The sequence below is a fragment of the Mobula birostris genome, chromosome 3, assembly GCF_030028105.1.
Source record: "Mobula birostris isolate sMobBir1 chromosome 3, sMobBir1.hap1, whole genome shotgun sequence".
Taxonomy (NCBI): domain Eukaryota; kingdom Metazoa; phylum Chordata; class Chondrichthyes; order Myliobatiformes; family Myliobatidae; genus Mobula; species Mobula birostris.
In genome coordinates, this window is record NC_092372.1 from 7,767,743 (window position 1) to 7,790,184 (window position 22,442).

General features: G+C 44.8%; 1 protein-coding gene across 1 annotated transcript in view; it reads right to left on the bottom strand.

Moving 5' to 3' along the window:
* Positions 1–22,442, bottom strand: part of myo5b (myosin VB) — a 281,336-nt gene that overhangs the window by 157,267 nt on the left and 101,627 nt on the right. Inside the window, exons 5-6 of the mRNA XM_072252190.1 lie at positions 13,282–13,438; positions 3,964–4,107 (exon numbers count right to left, since the gene is read on the bottom strand). Coding sequence (XP_072108291.1) covers positions 3,964–4,107; positions 13,282–13,438 — 301 coding nt within the window. The remainder of the gene's footprint in view (positions 1–3,963; positions 4,108–13,281; positions 13,439–22,442) is intronic.

The window sequence follows — 22,442 nt, forward strand, 5'->3', positions numbered from 1 at the left end:
AGTGGATTTAATTTGGCTTTTTTTACACCGATCAACAGAAAAAGACTCTTTCATGTCAAAGTGAAAACAGATCTCTAGTAAGTGATCTAAATTACTTTCAAATATAAAAAACACAAAATAATTGATTGCATAAGTATTCACCACACCTCCCCTTCTTTTAATATGACATGCCAAGTCGTCACTGGTGCAGCCAATTGGTTATATTGACATCACTGTGCACAGTCAAGGTATTTCAATTGATTGTAGTAAAACCCCAGCAAAGTTAATGTGCAGGAGTAGCCAAGTCAGAGACCAGACTCAATTCAATTGAGAATTTGTGTCTGGACTTGAAAAGGGCTGTCCACTCATTATCCCCATGCAATCTGACAGAGGTTGAGCAGTTTTGTAAAGAAGAATGGGGAAAAATTGCAGTGTTCAGATGTGCAAAGCTGATAGAGACCTATCCACACAGACTCAAGGCTGTAATTGCTGCCAAAGGTGCATCTACTAAATACTGACTTGAAGGGGGTGAATGCTTGTGAAATCAATTATTTTGTGTTTTATATTTGCCATTAAATTAGATCACTTTGTAGAGGTCTAGTTTCCCTGTGACACAAAAGAGTCTTTTCTGTTGATCAGTGTCAAAATAAAGCCAATTAAGATCCACCATGATTCAATGTTGTAGCAATAAAACATGAAAACTTCCAAGACGGGGTGAATACTTTTTATAGGCACTGTATGCATTGCAAAAATAAATTTACTTTGAACTTGGAACATACTTGATGACCTACGACAGTGATATTAAACCTGTTCCTGACTCTGATTGCCAACATTCAGTCTCTGTGCCACCTGAACTCCAACTAGCTGAGAAAACACAATCCCAGACTCAGTTTCAGGTTTATTATCACTGACCTACGTCTTGAAATCTGTTGTTTTGTGGCAGCACTACATGCAAAGAAATTACTATAAGTTCCAGTAATAAAAAAATTTAAAATAGTGCCAAAGGAGGAATAGTGATGTGGTTGGTGTTCTTGAGGTCATCAACCATTCAGAAATCTGATGGCAGAGGGGATGAAGCTGTTTCTAAAGTGTTGAGTGTGTGTCTTCAGGCTCCTGTACCTCCCTCCTTAATGGCAGCAATGGGAAGAGGGTGATGGGGTCCTTAGTGATGGATGCCCATTCACTCATTTTGAATTGTCATCGATCACAAGGTATACCCAGAGTAACATTCAAAAACCTATCTCACCCTTACCAGCTTCCTTCACTGTTAAAATAACGAGTTAAAATGCTATTGGTTTAGGCTACGTCCACACTACGCCAGATAATTTTGAAAACGCCGGTTTCCAGTAAAAACGACAGGCGTCCACACTAAACGTTTTTCAAAATATCTCTATCCACATTAGATGGATATTTGGGCGAATCTCCTCCTACTGGGCACGCGCAGGACACACAGAAAACAAGCGAAGAGGAAACGATATACTTGGTGCGCGTTTGTCCAGTTACAGAGTAGAAAAACTTAAAAGGAATTGCTCTTGGCTCTCACACAGGAGGACTTAAAACTAAAAAAAAAACAAATATTGGAGCGTATGAAGGCAACCGACAGGGAGTTCAGGGACAGTATGACCCGGCTGACGACGAACATTGAAAAACTGACTCACTCTGTTGCATTAATAAAGCACCTTGTTAAATGTATAAAATGTCTGCATCAGTGTTATCTTGTATTTCCATACAATGTTACATTAGGCTGTTACACATCTATTGTAAGAGAAATACTTGCATAACTAGGTGAACCATCTTCATACAAGCAAGGACAGAGAACAGGGCAAAGTGAGTATACTTATTTATTCAGTAAGCTATGGGTCAAATTATTTGGTGAGTACATTTCTAACCCTTCTGGCTTCAGTCTCGTTGCTGTCTGTTCTGAAATTGTTAAGTGGTGGCGTTCAAAAAAACAACAAACATCTGTTTCGGCATGTCATGACAGCGTTTTTAAATAGTCAAAAAAGCTCACTTTACAATTTAACTCTCACATCGTTCACACTGACTGCGCGTTATAACAACTTGCGCAGTACCAAGCAGAAACAGAAAAAGCATTGTTGTTGTGGTGTTGTCATGACAGCATTTTTAAATCTCTCTGTTTACCCTGTACACACTACAACGGATATTAAGCCTTTTCAGATTTATTCACTCTGCAGACCGTTTCTGAAAATCTCCGTTTTCGGGGGATGAAAACGCTGTTTCAGTGTAGACATAAGGTCAAAACAAAGAGAAAAATCTTCGTTTTCAAAATTATCCGGCGTAATATGGACGTACCCTCGTACTGCAGATGATGTATTTCTATCATAACCATTACGATGTAGATATTGACATCTGAAAAGTATATCAATATAGATGACCCAAGATGAGAATGCTTACATTGTACTTGGCAAATGCGCAGCTGTTCTAATGTCTTGTGTTCTAGAGTCATTTTATTCTGAGAAGCTCAACTTCAGTCTGTATCCAATTCTATGAAACTAATTCTGTCCTCACCCAAAGTGGCAACAGAAAACAGGAAAGTATACAATAAATAAATGGGACACAGTTTGAAAATGATTGGAGCAAAGTCTAGGGAGAATGTCAGGTTTTTTTTTACACAAAGAGTGGCAGATGTGTGGAAGGGGTTGGGTTAAACATAGAACATTAATACAGTACAGGCCCTTTGGCCAACAATGTTGTGCCAACCTTTTAACTTACTTTAAGATCTAAACTTTCCCTCCCACACAGTCCTCCATTTTTCTACCATCCATGTTCCTATCCAAGAGTGCCTAATGTATCTGCCTCTACCAACAACCCTGGTCAGGCATTCCAAGCACCCACCATGCTGTGTGTAAAAATTTTACCCCACCCCCATACTTTCCACCAATCACCTTAAAATTGTGCCCCCTTGCATTAGCTGGGAAAACGTCTCTGGCTGTCCACTTGATCTATGCCTCTGATCATCCTGTACACCTCTATCAAGTCATCTCTCATCCTTCTTTGCTCCAAAGAAAAAACCCCAAGCTCGTTCAACCTACCTTCAAGGACACGCTCTCTGATCCAGGTAGCATTCTGGTAAATCTCCTCTGCAACCCCTCTAAATACATTAGGGATATTTAAGAAACTCTTAGACACGTGGGTGATAGAAAAGTGGAGGAAAAGTGGTTGATCTTAGAGTAGGTTAAAAGGTCAGCACAACATTGTGTACTTTAAGGCCTGTACTGTGCTGTATTGTTCTATGTTCTAAAAAACAAAACAAAAGATATAGAAAATCATAGAGGAGCAACTCAACAGAATACAATTTGTATGCTCAGCCTTGAACACTGCAGGAGGCTTCAGAATTTTAGATTGTGTAAGATAAGAAGAATTTAAGTGGATTAATATTCAGCACATTATAATCTTGGCCCACACTGTGCATTCATGAACTTCTTTTATGCTACATCTGACTAATCCAAAAATACTTTAATGTTTTGACTGTTCATTCCTGAAACATTGGTAGCTGACCAATCATGGACAACCAGGGTGGTGTGAGATGTCATGTTCCCATTTTCCTCTCAGGTCATTTCCTATGAAAACCTTCTACACTATCCACAAAACCACTAACCTTCACATCATTTGCAAATCCTTCCAATTCTTTGTCTAAGTCATTTGTAAAAGCCACAAAGAACAGGAGACCCAGAATAGATCCTTGCAGTACACACCTGGTTACCAACATCAAGACGGAATATGCTCCATTTACAGCACCTTCTGCCAAGCCAATTCCGAATTTATGTAGCCATCTGATTTTCTGAATAAGCCTATCATGGGGAACCTTGTCAAATGCTGTACTAAAATCCATATATAACACATCTGCCACTCAACCTTCATCCATTTATGCTAAGAAGCCAAAGTTGTCTATCTCCCTTTAAATAGAATATTCCAAATTATTTTACAATGGTTATTCAACCTATTGCAGACGTGTGTACCAACCTGGAAAACCACTCTTGACTTCTCCAGCAGATATGTCCGCATGTTGGCACCAATTATGTAATATCGGCGGTCAAAACCAATTTGAATATATTTCCCAAAGCGACTGCTGTTATCATTCCTTGTCGTCTTAGCATTACCAATGGCCTGTTTAAAATAAAGAATAATTACAACATAGCAATATAACAACGCACGAGTTACATACACCCAGTGGCCACTTTATTAGCTACACCTGTACACCTGCTTGCTCGATTGATTGAGCTACATTGCAGAATAAGCCCTTCAAGCCGTGCTGCCCAGCAATCCCCGTTTTAATCCTAGTCTAATCACAGAACAAGTCACAATGACCAATTAACCTACCAAACGGTATGTGTTTGGACTGTGGGAGGAAACTGAGACACCAGGAGAAAACCCATTTAGTCACAGGGAGAATGTAGGAAGTCGTCACAGGCAGCAGCAGGAATTGAGCCTGAGTCACCTGCACTGTAAAGCACTGTGCAAACCACTAGACTACTGTGCAACTATCTAATCAGCCAATCATGTGGCAGCAACTCAATACATAAAAGCATGCAGACATGGTCAAAAGGATCAGTTGTTGTTCAGACCAACCATCAGAATGGGGAAGAAATGTGATCTAAGTGACTTTGACCATTGGTGCTAGATGATGTTGTTTGACTATCTCAGAAGCTGCTGGTCTCCTGGGATTTTCAAGTACCACATTCTCTAGAGTTTACAGAGAATGGTGCGAGAAACAAAATAACAGCTAGTGAGTAGCAGTTCTGTGGGAAAAAATGCCTTGTTATTGTGAGACACACAAAAAATGCTGGTGAACACAGCAGGCCAGGCAGCATCTATAGGAAGAGGTACAGTCGAAGCTTCAGGCCGAGACCCTTCGTCAGGACTAACTGAAAGAAGAGATAGTAAGAGATTTGAAAGTGGGAGGGGGAGGGGGAGATCTGAAATGATAGGAGAAGACAGGAGGGGGAGGGATGGAGCTGAGAGCTGGAAAGTTGATTGGCAAAAGGGATACGAGGCTAGAGAAGGGAGAGGATCATAGGAAGGGAGGCCTAGGGAGAAAGGGGGAGGGGGGAGCCCAGAGGATGGGCAAGGAGTTATAGTGAGAGGGACAGAGGGAGAGAGAGAGAAAGAAAGAAAGAAAGAAAGAAAGAAATAAGGGATGGGGTACGAAGGGGAGGTGGGGCATTAACGGAAGTTAGAGAAGTGGATGTTCATGTCATCAGGTTGGAGGCTACTCAGACAGAATATAAGGTGTTGCTCCTCCAACCTGAGTGTGGCCTCATCTTGGCAGTAGAGGAGGCCGTGGATAGACATATCAGAATGGGAATGGGATGTGGAATTTTAATTTTTATTAAAAATTAATCACACATTTTAATTCCATGTCGCATTCCCACAAAATGTTGTTCAGCTCACTACCACATGAGGCTTTACTGATCTCAGCGCTGAACTGCTTCTATAGCTGAATCCTGCAGCCACTGGCATTAACTTCTGAATTGAACTGCCTGTGCAGCTGCAGCCTGCAGCCACCAGCGCTCGACTCAGCACTGAACTGGCTCCGTGGCTGCGGCCTGCAGCCACCAGCGCTCGACTCAGCACTGAACTGGCTCCGTGGCTGTGGCCTGCAGCCACCAGCACTCGACTCAGCACTGAACTGGCTCCATGGCTGTGGACTCAGTTTTGGGGACTCCAGTTCATGTTGTGTGTGTGTGTGTGTGTGTGTGTGTGTGTGTTTTTACTGTTTGCGTGATTTGTTCTTTTTTTGCATATTTACTGTTTGAAGGTTTTTGTTGTGTGGGGTTTTTGTGAACTCTATTGTGTTTCTTTGTTTTGGACTGCCTGCAAGAAGATGAATCTCAAGGTTGTATATGGTGTACATATTTTGACAAGAAATGTACTTTGAAATTCAATTAACTCAAGTTACCAAGCAATTTCAACCTCTGCCTCTTTCAATTCCATACACAACATTGCACTAAGGTCAACAACTGTGCATTAGAGTCACAGAGCACTACAACACAGAAAAAAAACCCTCAGCCGATTGAGTCCATGCAGAACTATGATTCTGCCTCGTTCTTCCCATGGACCTGCACCATTGTGCCCTCCTCTGCAGTTGCCTCTTGGTCTGTCACACACCAAGTCACTTTATTACCCCACATTATAACTCGGTTACAAACACCAGAACACTTACATTCACACAGAATGCTGAAAGAACTCAGCTAGTCAGGTGGGATCGATGGAGGGGAATAAACAGATAACAGTTCGAGCCGATACTCTTCATCCAAAGCTGGAAAGGGAAGGGGGCAGGCAGAAGGCGGGGGAGGGCAAGGAGCTAAAGCTGACAGGTGAGTAAGGTGGTGGGTGGGTGGAGAGGGGTGGAATGAAGTAAAAATCTGGGAAGTGATAGGTGGAAGAGAGAAAGGGCTGAAGAAAGAGGAATCTGATCGGAGAGGAGAGTGGACCACGGGAGAAAGGGAAGGAGGAGATAGGCAGGTGAGGATAGGAGCAGAGATGAAAGGGAAGCCACAATGGGGAATGTAAAAAGAGGGAAGGGGAGGAGAACGAATGACCAGAAGGGCTTTGGGAAGAACAGGCAAAGGCAAGGTAAGTATGTACAGATGTAGTCAGAAGTTTACATACACCTTAGCCAAATACATTTAAACTCAATTTTTCACAATTCCTGACATTTTTGGGCAGAACTGAAAAAACGTGTGCGAGCAAGGAGGCCTACAAACCTGACTCAGTTACACCAGTTCTGTCTGGAGGAATGGAACAAAATTCCAGCAACTTACTGTGAGAAGTTTGTGGAAGGCTACCCAATACGTTTGACCCAAGTTAAACAATTTAAAGGCAATGCTACCAAATACTAACAAAGTGTACATGAACTTCTGACCCACTGGGAAAGTAATGAAAGAAATAAAAGCTGAAATAAATTATTCTCTCTACTATTATTCTGACATTTCACATTCTTAGAACAAAGTAGTGATCCTAACTGACCTAAGACAGGGAATGTTTTCTAGGATTAAATGTCAGGAATTGTGAAAAACTGAATTTAAATGTATTTGGCTAAGGTGTATGTAAACTTCTGACTTCAACTGTAAGTTCATTCCTTATTTTTTACTTAACTCTTGAGAGAATAGGGGGTATGTCTACAGGGCCAGTGTTCTGTTCTGGGAGTCAGATGTGGGATTTCCATGAGACTACCAGCCTCCCGATGGCCACATCTGTACCAGGTGCATTGAGATGCAGCTCCTTAGGAATTGTGTTAAGAAACAGGAGCTGCAGCTTGATGACCTTCAGCTTGTTTGGGAAAGTGAAGAGGTGTTAGACAGGAGGTAGAGGGAGGTAGTCACCCCAAGGCTACAGGAGACAGATAAACGGGTGACTGTCAGGAGAGGGAAGGGGGAATGTCAGATAGTAGGGAGTACCACTGTGGCCATCCCCCTCAACAATAAGTACTCCATTTTGAGTACTGTTGGAGGGCAACGACCTACCTGGCAACAGTGGCTGTGCCTCTGGCACTGAGTCTGGCCCTGTGGCTCAGAAGAGCAGGGAACTGAAGAGGATGGCAGCAGTAATAGGGAACTCTATAATTAGGGGGACGGATAGGTGATTCTGTGGATGCGAGAAAGAAACACAGATGATAATTTGCCTCCCAGGTGCCAGAGTCTACTATATTCCTGAATGTGTCTACAATATCCTGAAAAGGGAGGGTGAGCAGCCAGAAGTCGTGATATATATTAGTAGTAATGACATAGGTAGAAAAAGGGAGGAGAATACAGGGCATTAGGAAGGAAGTTAAGAAGCAAGACCTCAAAGGTTGTAATCTTGGCATTGTTGCCTGTGCCATGCGACAGTGAGAATAGGAATAGAATGAGATGGCAGATAAATGCCTGGCTGAAAATTGGAGAAGGGGGCAGGGATTCAGATTTCTGGATAATTGAGACCTCTTCTGGGGCAGGTGTGACCTGGACAAAAAGGATGGGTTGCACTTGAATCTGAGGGGGACCAATATTCTTGCAGGCATGGTTGCTAGAGCTGTTGGGAGTGGTTTCAACTAATATGGCAGAGAGATGGGAGCCAGTATGATAGAGCTGAGGATGAGCCAGCAGGTTTACAAGTAGATGACGGATGTAACATGAATGTAAGGAAGGACAAGTCAAGGATTGGGTACAAATGCAGACAGAGCAAAGAGTTAATTTGTACCACAGATGTAATACTCAAAAGGGCAAAGAATGCAGGACTGAAGGTGCTGTATTTAAATGCGCATAGCATTCAAAATAAGGTGGACAAACTCATGGCGCAATTATAGAGATTGGTCAGTATGACGTTGTGGGCATCACTCAGTTGTGGCTGAAAGATGGCCATAGTTGGGAGCTTAACATCAAAGGATATAGTTTGTATTGAAAGGTCAGGCTGGAAGGCATAGGCGGTGGCGTGGCTCTGTTGGTAAGAGATGGAATTACATCTTTAGGAAGAGGTGACATAGGGTCACAGAATGTTGAATCTTTGTGGGTGGAGTCAAGAAACTGCAAGGGTAAAAAAACCATTAGGGAATCATATATAGGCCTCCAAATTGTAGTCAAGATGTGGGGCTGAGCTTGCAAAGGGATGTGGAAAAGACATGTAATAGGTTAATATCACAATTGTAATGGGGGACTTCAATATGCAAGGGTACTGGGAAAATCAGGTTGGTGTCAGATCGCAAGAGAGGGAACTTGTTGAATCCCTATGAGATGGCTTTTTAGAGCAGCTTCTTCTTGATCCTACTTGGGGAAAGGCTATCTTAGATTGGGTGATGTGTTATAACCCAGATCTTATCAGGGAGCTTAATGTAAAGGAACACTTAGCAGGCAGTGAGCATAATATGATTCAATTCATACTGCACTTTGAGAAGGAGAATCATAACTCACATGTATCAGTATCACAATGGAATAAAGGGAATTACTGAGGCATGAGAGAGGAGCTTGTACTGGTGGATTGGAGGAAGATACTGGTGGGGATGAGGTAAGAGGAGAGATGGCTGAAGTTTCTAAGAATATTTCACAAGGTGAAGGATAGATATGTCCCACAAAAGAAGTTGCTTTCAAATGGCAAGTGTAGCAGCCGTGGCTGACAAGGGAAGTTAAGGGCTGCATAAAAGCCAAGGAAAGGCATGTAAGGTAGCAAAGGAGAGGCAGTGGATGTCATTCACTTGGACTTTCAGAAGGCATATGATAAGGTGGCGCTCATGAGGCTGTTTAACAAGATAAAATCTTGTGGCATTACTGGAAAGATACTGGTATGGATAGAGGATTGGCTGACAGGCAGGAGGCAGCAAGTGGGAATAAAGGGGGCTTTTCTGGTTGGTTGCTGCCAGTGACTACTGGTGTTTCTCAGGGGTCAATATTGAGACCACTTCTTACATTGTTTGTCAATGATTTGAATAATGGAATTGATGGCTTTGTGGCAAAGTTCATAGGTAATACGAAGATCGGTGGAGGGGTAGGTAGTGCTGAGGAAGCAATGCGATTGCAGCAGGACTTAGACAAATTGGAAGAATGGGCAAAAAATTGGCAGCCGGAATATGGTGTTGGGAAATGTATGATAATGTATTTTGGTAAAATAACATCCAGGTGGTCTTTTACAAACCTGAGATGTGCAGTAATGTTTTTTTTTTGGAGAGGGAACAGTGGTTTCCTCCGTGGTGTCCTTCCATGAACACCATTCTTGTTCAGTGATTTTCTTATAGTGGACACATAAACAGAGACTTCAGCAAGTCCTGAGATTTCTGCAGGTCTTTTGCTGTTACCCTTGGGTTCTTTTTCACCAACATTGCACGTTGTGCTCTTGGTGTGATCTTTGCAGGATACCCAGTCCTAGGAAGAGTAGCAACAGTACTGAGTTTCCTCCATTTGTCGACAATTTTGCTTACTGTGACTGATGAACACTCAGGTCTTTAGAAATGCTTTTGATGCACTTTACTTTGTTTATTTATGTGTAATTCATCTGTAGATTTTATTCTTAATTTCCTAAGGGAGGAGAAGATGGCAGCGTGACGCAGCGCACGCGGTCGTTCCGAATTGATATCGTATCTGTGAAGTAGGATGCTGTGCACAATCCTGATTTGATGGAGACAGACGTGAAGAAGCACAGAGGAACATCTGGAGAAACTTCTGAAATGTCTGCTTTGCTGCCGCTGCTACTATGCGGTCAAGAATCTCCGGAGGGGAGGGCCCCAAATCCTCGGCTTTGCCTGTTGCCTGTAGCCGGGGCCGGGGTCGAAACGCTCGGCAGAGATGGTGCTCGGCGCTTGGTGTCGGAGAACTGGTCGGAGACTCGGAGTTTTCGGACGGACTCGGAGTCGGACTGTGGTCGGATGCTGCATCGGCAAGTGTGCGGCGCTGGAGGTCCACCGTCTGCGTGAGATGATGGGACTTTCAAGAGACTTCGAGACTGTACCATGCCCGTGGTCTGTTCTTATCAAATTACGGTATTGCTTTGCACTGTTGTAACTATATGTTATAATTATGTGGTTTTTGTCAGTTTTTCAGTCTTGGTTTGTCATGTGTCTCTGTGATATCATTCTGGAAAGACATTGTATCATTTCTTAACGCATGCATTACTAAATGACAATAAAAGAGGACTGCGTGTCCTCATAATCTAATCTAAGTTATTGTGTGTTACGTGTATGTGATGTGGACTACTGTGCTTTACATCCTGGTCCAGAGAAACGTTATTTCATTTGACTGTGTACATGTATATAGTTAACAATAAACTTGACTTGACTTCACTTGACTTGAAATGGGAGATTCTGCCTCCTAACTTTCTGTTGTAAGCAAATCCAAAGAAGATCAACATTCAAGATTGAAGTCTATCACTTGTACGTTGAAACGTACAGTGAAATGCATCATTTGCATCAACTGAGGGTGTGGTGTGGACAGCCTATTATTGTCGCTACACATTCCAGCACCAACATAGCATGTTATAACATACATAGCATGTCATTCTTTCCCTCGGCCAATCGGCTCTCTAATCAGTCAACCTATAGCTGGGGGGGGAGGTGTTGGAATGTTTGAGGTAACTTATTTTTCATTCTTTCTACTTCTCTTCTAATATTTGTATATCTTTGCACTTGTAGTGCTACTGTGACACTGTAATTTCCTTTGGGATCCAAAAAGTATTTATACTTTATTATTTATAAAGTATCTATGTCATACAGTGATGCTAGGAAGTCTGTGAACCCTGTAGACTTTTCTCTATTTCTGCATAAATATCACCTAAAATGTGCAGATCTTCACATATGTCCTAAAATAAATAACACAAAAATATCATACTTGTTCATCTATTTATTGAGAAATAATGTTTTCTACAAAAGCTTTCAGGTGTTCCAATCAATGAGATGAGATTGGAGGTGTGGGTTGTAGAGGTGCCCCGCCCTATAAAAAAGACAAAGTCAGGTTACTGACAGAGCCTGCTCTTCTCAAGAAAAACCTGTTTATATGCACCATGCCTCAATCGAAACAACTTTCAGAGGACCTTAGAAGAAGAATTTTAGAGAAAATTCATGAAACTAGAAAAGGCTACAAAAGCATTTCTAAAGACCTGAATGTTCATTGGTCACAGTAAGAGAAATTGTCGACAAATGGAGGAAACTCAGTACTGTTGCTACTCTCTCTAGGAGTGGGCATCCTGCAAAGATCACACCAAGAGCACAACGTGCAATGTTGGTGAAAAAGACTCCAAAGGTAACAGCAAAAGACCTACAGAAATCTCTAGAACTTGGTAAAGTCTCTGTTCACATGTCCACTATAAGAAAAACACTAAACAAGAATGGTGTTCATTGAGGAAACGACTGTTCTCTCTCCAAAAAAAACATTACTGCACATCTCAAGTTTGCAAAAGACCACCTGGATGTTCTGCAATGCTTCTGGGACAACGTTCTGTGCACAGATGAGACAAAATTGAACTTTTTGGCAGGAATGCACATTGCTATGTTTGGAGGAAAAAGGGCTCTCCACACCAACACCAAAACCTCATCCCAACTGTAAAGCATGATGGAAGGAGCATCATGGTTTCGAACTACTTTGCTGCCTCAGGGGCTGGACCGCTTGCAATCGTTGAGGGAAAATTGAATTCAAAATTGTCTCAAGACATTTTACAGGACAATGTCAGCGCAGCAGTCCATCACCTGAAGCTTAACAGAAGTTGGATAATGTAACAAGACAATGACCTGTAAGACAAGAGTAAATCAACAACAGAATGGTTTAAAAAGAAGAACATTTGTGTTCTGGAATGGCCGAGTCAAAGTCCTGACCTTAATCCTATAGAAATGTTGTGGAAGGACCTTTCACAAGCAGTTCATGTAAGGAAGCCCACCAACATCCCAGAGCTAAAGCGGTTTTGTCAGGAGGAATGGCCTGAAATTCCTCCAAGCTGATGTGCAGGACTGATCAACAGTTACCAGAAATGTTTGGTTGAAATTATTGCTGTAAAAGGGAGTCACACCAGTTACTGAAAGCAAAGGTTCACATACTTTTTCCAACAAGTACATGTAATATTGGATCATTTTTCTCAATAAATAGATGAACAAGGATAATGTTTTTGTGTTATTTATTTAATTGGGTTCTCTTTATTTAGTTTTAGGACTTCAAAGAACTGATCGCATTTTAGGTCATATTTATGCAGAAATTGAGAAAATTCTACAGGGTTCACAAACTTTCTGGCACCACTGTAGCTAAATCAAGATCGTCACAAATTTACAATGACTTAAGGCTGATTTATACTTGTGCGCCAAATCGACGCCGTAGGTACGGTGTAGCCGTGAACCCTACACAGAGCCTACGTGGATCCCTACGCCATAGCCTGGCACACACCTCTCCCAAAATGTAACTACACGTCGCGGCAACTCAGACCGTAACAACTGTGATTGGTCCGCTTGGTAGCATCGCATTTCCTCCTACGCTGCAATAGCTTCCCATTGGGTGACTGAAGGGCAGGGAAGGAACTCTGGCTGCAATGCTTTCCATAAAGCTTTACAGACCTCCGAAATTATGGAGGATACGTTTCCCTTTTACGAAAAAAGTCGCTCGCTTTAAACTTGTTTACCCCAAGAAAGACTACCATGACCATGAAGCCTTGCAAGGGCAGGTGTGTGCGCATGCGCAACGTGCGAATGCATGACGTGTACGTGCCCAAATTGCAGAGAGGCGCAGACACACCAACGCACAAGTATAAATGCTCACAATAGCATTGCCCACCTGCGTAGGCTATGGCGCAAGCTTGACGCACAAGTATAAATCAGCCTTTATTCTGAATGAACGTGCTTACCTCCATAATTGGACTTGAGGCCAGGACCTTCTCCTCAACATTTGCTTCGCTGGCTGAGCCACCCACCGTCGCAAAGTAGCGCATGGCGTACTTGGCCGACACTGTCTTTCCAGCTCCAGACTCGCCGCTCACAATGATCGATTGGTTCTTCTCATCTCTGAGGCAGAAAAAAAAGACGTTTACAACTTAAATCTGTGCCTCTCCATTAGAAAGCAGTGCATCTCACCTCTCCACTCTCAGTCCCGGTGCAGGGTTCAAAGCTCAAAGTACATTTATGTCACTGTATACAACCCAGAGATTCATTTTCTTCCAGGCATTCACAGTAGAACAAAGCAAAACAATAGAATCGATGAGAAGCTGCACGCATACAAAGACTGACAAACAGCCAATGTGCAAAAGAACACAAACTGAACAAATACAGAAAGACAAATAATAAAAAAAATATAAATAAGATTCAAGCTTAAAAACTGTTTAATGTCATTTCCAGTACACAAGTGTAAAGGAGAATAAAGTAATTGTTATTCCAGATCCAAATCAGCACAAAAAGCACAATGTAAAGAACACAATAATTTTAAAAACACAATAAATATAAACACATAAGATAGCTTGTACACATAGATTGATTATATGTTCATAAACTGACACCAGGCACGGGGGTGTCTGTACACAAGATGACTGACAGGAAATGATGTTAGTGGTGGTTGGGGGTGTGGAGGGGTGGGTTAGTGGGTGGAGGTGTTGATCAGCCTTACTGTTTGGGGAAATAACTGTTTTTGAGTCTGGTGGTCCTGGAGTGGATGTTATGTAACCTCCTCCCTGATGGGAGTGGGTTGAACAGTCCATGAGCAGGGTGGGTGGGATCCTTCATGATGTTACTGACCCTTTTCCAGCACCTTTCTGTTTTTATGTTCTTGATGATGGGTAGGCTGGTGCTGGTGATGCATTGGGTGGTTTTGACTACCCTTTGTAGAGTGAGTAATAAAGTTGGACTTCACCTAAACGCTAAAAAGACAGAGTACATGGTGTTTAACTGCGACGAAGGTACTCCCAAGACCGTAGAGAATGATACCATTAAGAAAGCCTTTGTCTACAAGTACCTCGGGTCAAGAATGATGAGTTCAGAGAAGGACATAAAGTTATGGAAGGCGCTGGCGTGGAGGGCTATGAACGACATGAAGGAAATCTGGAAGTCGAACCTGACCAGAGGGCTTAAAAAGAAGATTTTCATAGCAGTCATAGAGTCCATTCTCATATACGGATGCGAGATGTGGACACTCACCAAGACTATGCGGAAGTCTCTAGATGGTTGCTATACACGAATGCTCCGGATGGCTCTTGATGTGAGTTGGCAACAGCACGTGACAAACGTCGAACTCTATAACAACCTACCGATGCTCACCACTAAAATCGAGGCAAGAAGACTGCAACTAGTGTGGCACTGTCTACACCACCCCGAGTTACCTGCCAGCCTAGTCATCATATGGGAGCCCAAGCACGGGAGGATGAACCCTGGGTGCCCTCCCAAGACTATGGTCAACACGCTCCTAGAAGACAGCGGCACGGCTAATGTAGATGAACTGAACACACTGATGAGGGAGAGGGAGAAGTGGAGGGTCCGTCATCATGCCCGATGCTGGCCCCCTAGGCCTGAGTCGATGCAGTAGTAGTAGTAGTGTAGAATGAGTGGAGGTGTAGATTACCCTACTACTTCGGGATAGCAAAGAAATAATATTGAGAACATGAGTTGTGGAGTTATTAAAAGTGAGTCCATGGGTTGTGGAATCAGTTCAGAGTTGAGGTGAGTGAAGTTCTCCACACTGGTTCAGGAGCCTGATGGTTGAGGGGTGATAACTGTTCCTGAACCTGGTGGTGTGGGACCTGAGGCTCTGGAATCTCCTTCCCAATGCTTCACCCCATGATGCCTTCAACTTCCTATTCATACAGGTACTTTATTAAGATCAAAGGTTAGCTTTATTTGCCAATGCACATCGAAACGTAGTGAAATGTGCCATTTGCGTCAAGTTAAATCAGTGAAGATTGTTCTGGGGCAGCCCACAAGTGACACCATGCTTCCGTCACCAGCATCGCATTCCCACAATTTACTAACCTTCACCCTAACTCAGCTTACTAGTTCTATTTCAGATCGCTGGCGTTTTTATTATTGCCAGTCATTATTTGAGAGGGTTTGTTTATTTATTTAGAGATACGGCACGGTAACAGGCCCTTCACACCCAACGAGCCCGTGCCGTGTAATTACACCCATGTGACCAATGAAGCTACCAATCCACATGTACGCGGGAGGAAGCCGGAGGAACTTCACGTGCTGCCGTGGAGACCGCACCATCTCCTTACAGACATTGGTGGGAATTGAATGCGGATCACTGGCGCAGTATAACGCTAATCACTAGGCCACTGTGACTCCCTATGTTAAGCACTCTTACCTCTATCAGTGGAGGACATTATCATTGAACACAACTACCAAAGAACAGCCTTCCCTTTCAAACACAAGAGATTCTGCAGGTCCTGGGAAACCTTGAGCAACACACACATAAGGTTGAAGGAACTCAGCCAGTCAGGCAACATCTATGTGGGAAGAGCAAACCAGAACCCATGATCCCTAGAACTTGCCTTCATATTGGAAAATTCTCTCAATCTCTAGGAAAGTTGAAAAGGGGAACCCAGGGAACAGTGGGTCTGTTGAGGAGACTTGGAATGTAACCGAATACTCTCACAAATTTCTGCAGATGTACTGCAGAGAGCCTTCTAACTGGTTGCATCACCGTCTGGTATGGGGAGCGGGGGGGGGGGGGGGAATGTACAGCATCAGAAAGAGCAGCAGAAAGTTGCAAACTCAACCAGCGCCATCCTGGGAACCCTCCTCCCCAACGTCCTGGGCACCGTCCTCCCCAGCGTCCCGGGCACTCTCCCCCCCCCCCAGCATTCCGGGACATCGTCCTCCCCAGCGTCCCGGGCACCGTCCTCCCCAGCGTCCCGGGCACTTTCCTCCCCAGCGTCCCAGGAACTGTCCTCCCCAGCGTCCCGAGCACTCTCCTCCCCAGCGTCCCGGGCACCGTCCTCCCCAGCATCCCGGGCACCATCCTCCCCAGCGTACCGGGACACCGTCCTCCCCGGTGTCCCGGACATCTTCAAAAGGTGATGCTTCAAACAAGTGGAATCCTTCATAAAGAACCCCATCACCCTGGACATACCCTCCTCTCACTGCTACCACCAGGAAGGAGGTACAGGAGCCTGAAGACACACACCTAATGTTTCAGGAACAACCTCTCCCCCTCCACCACCAGATTTCTGAATGGACAATGAACCCATGTACACTACGTCAATTTTTTTTGTACTTATGTAATTTAATCTTTTATAATACAGTATTTTCCATTGTAATTTAGAGTTTTATTATTATATATTGCAATGCACTGCTGCTGCAAAGCCACAAGTTCTGACACAGGTGGGTGATATTAAACCTGGTTCTGATAACGCTGGAACTTGCAACAGCTCAGACGACAACCTGCTGGTCTGATTCCAGTTGTAACGCAAGTCCTCTGGATTGTAATGTGTCAAGTCAGAAGGCACGTCTCGGGGGGGGGGGGGGGAGATGGGCAGCCGGTGGGGGAGGAGCGAGCCTCAGTAGGGGGGGGGGGTGGCAAGACACAGTGGGAGTGGCAGGACATTGTGGTGGGGGGGCAGGACTCAGAGGGGGAGGGGCTCATCCCAGGGGGGCAGGGACACGTCCCAAAGGGGCAGGGGCTCGTCTCAGAGGGGATGGGACTTATCTCAGAGGGGTGGGGGCAGCTCTCAGGGGGTAGGGACACGTCTCAGATGGTAGGGGCTGGTCTCAGGGGGGTAGGGACACATCTCAGAGGGGTGGGGACAGCTCTCAGGGGGTAGGGACACGTCTCAGAGGGTAGAGGCTCGTCTCAGGGGGGGAAGGACGCGCCTCAGAGGGTAGAGGCACGTCTCAGAGGGGTAGGGGCTCGTCTCAGAGGGGTAGGGACACGTCTCAGATGGTAGGGGCTGGTCTCAGGGGAGTAGGGACACGTCTCAGGGGGGAGGGACACATCTCAGAGGGTAGAGGCTGGTCTCAGAGGGGTAGGGACACGTCTCAGAGGGGCACGGGCTCGTCCCAGAGGGGTAGGAGCTAGTTTCAGGGGGGTAGGGACACGTCTCGGAGGGGTAGGGGCTGGTCTCAGGGGGGTAGGGGCTGGTCTCAGGGGGGTAGGGGCACGTCTCAGAGGGTAGGGGTTGGTCTCAGGGGGGTAGGGGCTCGTCCCAGGGGGTTACGGGCTCATCCCAGAGGGGTAGGGACACGTCTCAGAGGGGAAGGGGCTCGTCCCAGAGGGGCAGGGACACAGCTCAGAGGGGTAGGGGCACGTCTCAGAGGGGTAGGGGCTCGTCTCAGAGGGGTATGGACACGTCTCAGAGGGGTAGGGGCTCGTCCCAGAGGGGCAGGGACACAGCTCAGAGGGGTAGGGGCTCATCTCAGAGGGGTAGGGGCTCATCTCAGAGGGGTAGGGGCTGATCTCAGTGGGGTAGGGGCTGATCTCAGTGGGGTAGGGGCTGGTCTCAGGGGGGTAGGGGCTCGTCCCAGAGGGGTAGGGGCTCGTCCCAGAGGGGAGAGTAGAAGAGCACAAACCAATAGATAATTCAGTAAGAATGGGAGTGGGCTGGATGAATCGAATGACAGGCAGCCCAAGCTGACAGACCTGTTGTGCATTTCTGTGATATTCGTATTTATTAAGGAATTTGTTGCATTCCTTACCACTCAACATTTTGCATAAATGTAAATACCTTCTCTCCAGGCAACCCAATATTATGCACATAAACCCAAATTCAAGTACACGCTCAATTTCCTGTCATTCAACTGGACAAGTGTATACAGCTAAACAAAACACAACTGTACATATAGCTCATGCAAATAACAAATAAGGCCATATTGCCCATTGAGTCTGATCCATTTTATCATTCTTCCTCTCTCAGCCCCAGTCTGCTACCTTCTCTCCGTATCCCTTCATGCCCTGACCAATGAAGAGTCTACCATCCTCTGCCATAAATATACAGAAAGACTTGGCCTCCACAGCTGCCTGTGGCAATGAATTCCACAGATTCATCACCATATCGCTAAAGAAATTCCTCCTCATCTCTGTTCTGAAAGGATGTCCCTCTATTCTGAGGCTGTGTCCTCTGGTATTAGACTCTCTCACCATAGGAAACATCCTCTCCACATCCACCCGATCAAGGCCTTTCACCGTTCAGTAGGTTTCAAGGAGGTCACCCCTCATTCTTCTAAATTCTAATGAATACAGGCCCAGAGTTATCAAAAGTTCTTCATATAACAAACAATTCAACCCTGGAATCATTTTCATGAACCTCCTTTGAACCCTCTCCAGTTTCAGCACATCCAAGATAAGGGGCCCAGAACTGCTCACAACCCTCCAAGTGAAGTCTCACCCGTGTTTTATAAAGTCTCAACATTACATTCTTGTATTTATATTCTCGTCTTCTGGAAATGAATGTGAACATTGCATTTGCCTTCTTCACCACAGACTCAACCTGCAAATTAACCTTTAGGAAATCCTGCCCTGCACAAGAATTCCCAGGTCCCTTTGCATCTTAGTTTTTTGTATTTTCTCTACATTTATAAAACAGTCAACCCTTTCATTTCTCCTACCAAAGTGCATGGCCATACACTTCCCAACACTGAATTCTATAAGCCATTTCTTTGCCCATTCTCCTAATCTGTCCAAGTCCTTCAACAGCCTCTTTACTTCCTCAAAACTATCTGCCCCTCCACCCATATTTGTATTGCCTGCAAACTTCTCAACAAAGCCATCAATTCCATCATCCATGGGCTCATAACACATTATGCAGTCTCTGGTGTGGCAATCAAATCACAAACAGGAGAAAATCTGCAGATGCTGAAAATCCAAGCAACACATACAAAATGTTGGAGGAACTCAGCAGGCCAGGCAGCATCGATGGAAAAGACCCTTTGGGCCAAGACCCTTTGGCAGGACTGGGGAGTGCTGAGGAGTAGAGTTAAAAGGTTGGGGGAGGGGAGGGAGAAACACCAGGTGACGGGTGAAATTTGGAGAGGGAGGGATGAAGCAAAGAGCTGGGAAGTTGATTGGTGAAAGAGACAGAAGGCCATGGAAGAAAGAAAAGGGGGGAGGAGCACCAGAAGAAGGCGATGGATGGGCAAGGAGATAAGGTGAGAGAGGAAAAAGGGGATGGGAATTGGTGAAAGGTGGGGGGGGGGGCATTATCACAAGTTTGAGAAATCAATGTTCATGCCATCAGATTGGAGGTTACCCAAATGGAATATAAAGTGTTGTTCCTCCAGTCTGAGTATGGCCTCATCATGACAGTGGAGGAGGCCATCAATGGACATATCGGAATGGGAATGGGGAGTGGAATTAAAATGGTGGCCAGTGGGAGATCCTGCTTGTTCTGGCGGACGGAGCATAGATGATCAGCAAAGCGGTCTCCCAATCTACGTTGAGTCTCACCGATATACAGGAAGCCACACCAGGAGACAGTATATGACCCCAACAGACTCACAGGTAAAGCTTTGCCTCACCTGGAAGGACTGTTTAGGGCCCTGAATGGTAGTGAGGGAGGATGTGTAGGGGCAGGTGTAGCACTTGTTCTGCTTGCAAGGATAAGCACCTGGAGGGAAATCAGTGGGGAGGGGCAAATGGACGAGGGAGTCGTGTAGGGAGCAATCCCCACAGAAAACAGAAATTTGAGGGGAGGGAGAGATGTGCTTGGTGGTGGGATCCTGTTGGAGATGGCAGAAATTTCAGAGAATTATGTGCTGGATGTGGAGGCTGGTGGGGTGGTAGATGAGGACAAAAGGAACCCTATCCCTGGTAGGATGGAGGGAGGATGGGGTGAGGGCAGACATGCATGAAATGAAAGAGACGTGGTTGAGGGCAGCGTTGATGGTGGAGGAAGGGAAACCCCTTTCTTCGAAAAAGGAGGACATCTGTGAGTCTGTTGGGGTCATTTATGTGTTCGGTGCTCCCAGTGTAGCCTCCTGTATATCGGTGAGGCCCGACGTAGATTGGAAGATTGCTTCGTCGAGCATCTACTCTCCAACCACCAAAACAAACAGGATCTCTAACTGGCCACCCATTTTAATTCCACTTCCCATTCCCATATGTCTATCCGTGGCCTCCTCCACTGTTGTGATGAGGCCACACTTAGGTTGGAGAAACACACTGGATTCCGTTTGGGTAGCCCCCAACCTGGTGGCATGAACATTGATTTCTCAAACTTGTGATAATGCCCCCCACCCCCTGCCCCTTTCATCAATTCCCATCCGCTTTTTCCTCTCTCACCTTATCTCCTTGTCCACCCATCGCCTCCCTCTTGTGCTCCTCTCCCCTTTTTCTTTCTTCCATGGCCTTCTGTTTTTTTCACCAATCAACTTCCCAGCTCTTTACTTCATCGCTCCCACTTCAGGTTTCACCCATCACCTAGTGTTTCTCTCTTCCATCCCCAACCTTTTAAATCAGCCTTTTTTTCTCCAGTCCTGTCTAAGGATTTGGCTCGAAACGTCAACAGTTCCTTTTTCCATTGATGCTGCCTGGCCTGCTGAGTTCCTCCAGCATTTTGCATGTGCTGCTTATATGTGGGACCTTGTCAAAGGTCTTCCAAAAATCCAAATATGCAACATCAACTATCCTGCTTGTTATTTCTGCAAAGAATTCCAACCGATTTGTCAGGCAAGATTTTCCCTTGATGAAACCATGATGACTATGGCCTATCTTATCATGCGCCAAGTAACCCAAAACCGCATCCTTAAAAATTGACTCCAGAATCTTCCCAACCACTGAAGACAGACAAACTGGCCTATAGTTTCTTTTCTTCTGCTTCTCTCCCTTCTTGCAGAGTAGAGTCATATTTGTAATTTTCTAGTCTTCCGGAACCATTCCAGAATCTAGTGATTCCTGAAAGGTCATTACTAATGCCTCCACAATCTCTTCAGCCACCTCTTTCAGAACTCTAGTGTGTACACCATCTGTTCCAAGTGACTTATCTACCTTCAGACTCTTCAGTTTCCCAAGAAGTTTCTCTCTAGTAAAGGGAACTTCACACACACATCATGATCCCTGACTCCTGGAACTTCCACCATCCTGCTGGTGTCTTCCACAGTGAAGACTGACACAAAATATTTATTCAGTTCACTGCCATTTTGTTGTTCCCCCATGATTACCTCTCCAGCATCGCTTTCCAGTGGTCCGATATCCACTCTTACCTCTCTCTTACACCTTATGTATCTGAAGACACTTTTGGTATCCTCCAAAATGTTATTGGCTAGCTTACTTTCGTATTCCATCTTTAGCTTCTCAATGACTTTTTTAGTTGCCTTCTGTTGGTTTTTAAAAGCTTGCCACAAATAAAGTAACGAATAATAAGGTGTATCTTGCGATTGATGTGCAGGACGAACAATTACACCATTAGTTGGAGCTGCAGAGGCTGCTGTGACTGGACATGTCGCATTTTACCTTATAAAGCAAGTGATTACTTTGGTAACGACAAAACACAAAACCCTGATAATTGATATCTCAATCACAGTATATCATGTCCCAAAAAGAATCACTTTCAGTCATACTGCACTCTAAATCCATTACTTTCAGTGTTTTTGCAAAGGCTGGAGAGAGTGGACGTCGAGCCAATCGAGTCTTCCCTGACATTCCACCATGGCTGATTTATTATCCCTCTCAACTCCATTCTCCTGCCTTCTCCCTGTAGCCTTTGATATCCTGACTAATCAAGAACATATCAACCTCTGTTTTAAATATACCCAATGACTTGCCCTCCACAGCCATCTGTGCAATGAATTCCACAGATTCACCACCCTCTGACAAAAGACGTCCTCCTCATCTCTGTTCCAAAGGGACATCCTTGTATTCTGAGGCTTTTTAGCAACAAAGCTGATTTCCAGCAGGAAGAGTCTGATGACTCCCCGTGTGCCTCACAACCAATCGCTCCCAACCTTCTCCACCTCACTCCCAATCCCAGAGTGTCATGTCTCCATCTCCTGCCAGGTATATTGTTTCCTCTGTTTCATTATTATTTTAGGGTGTCATATCCGTGGGGGGTGGGGTTCCGAAGTGAGTGCAGATAGCCTCAGACCACAAGAA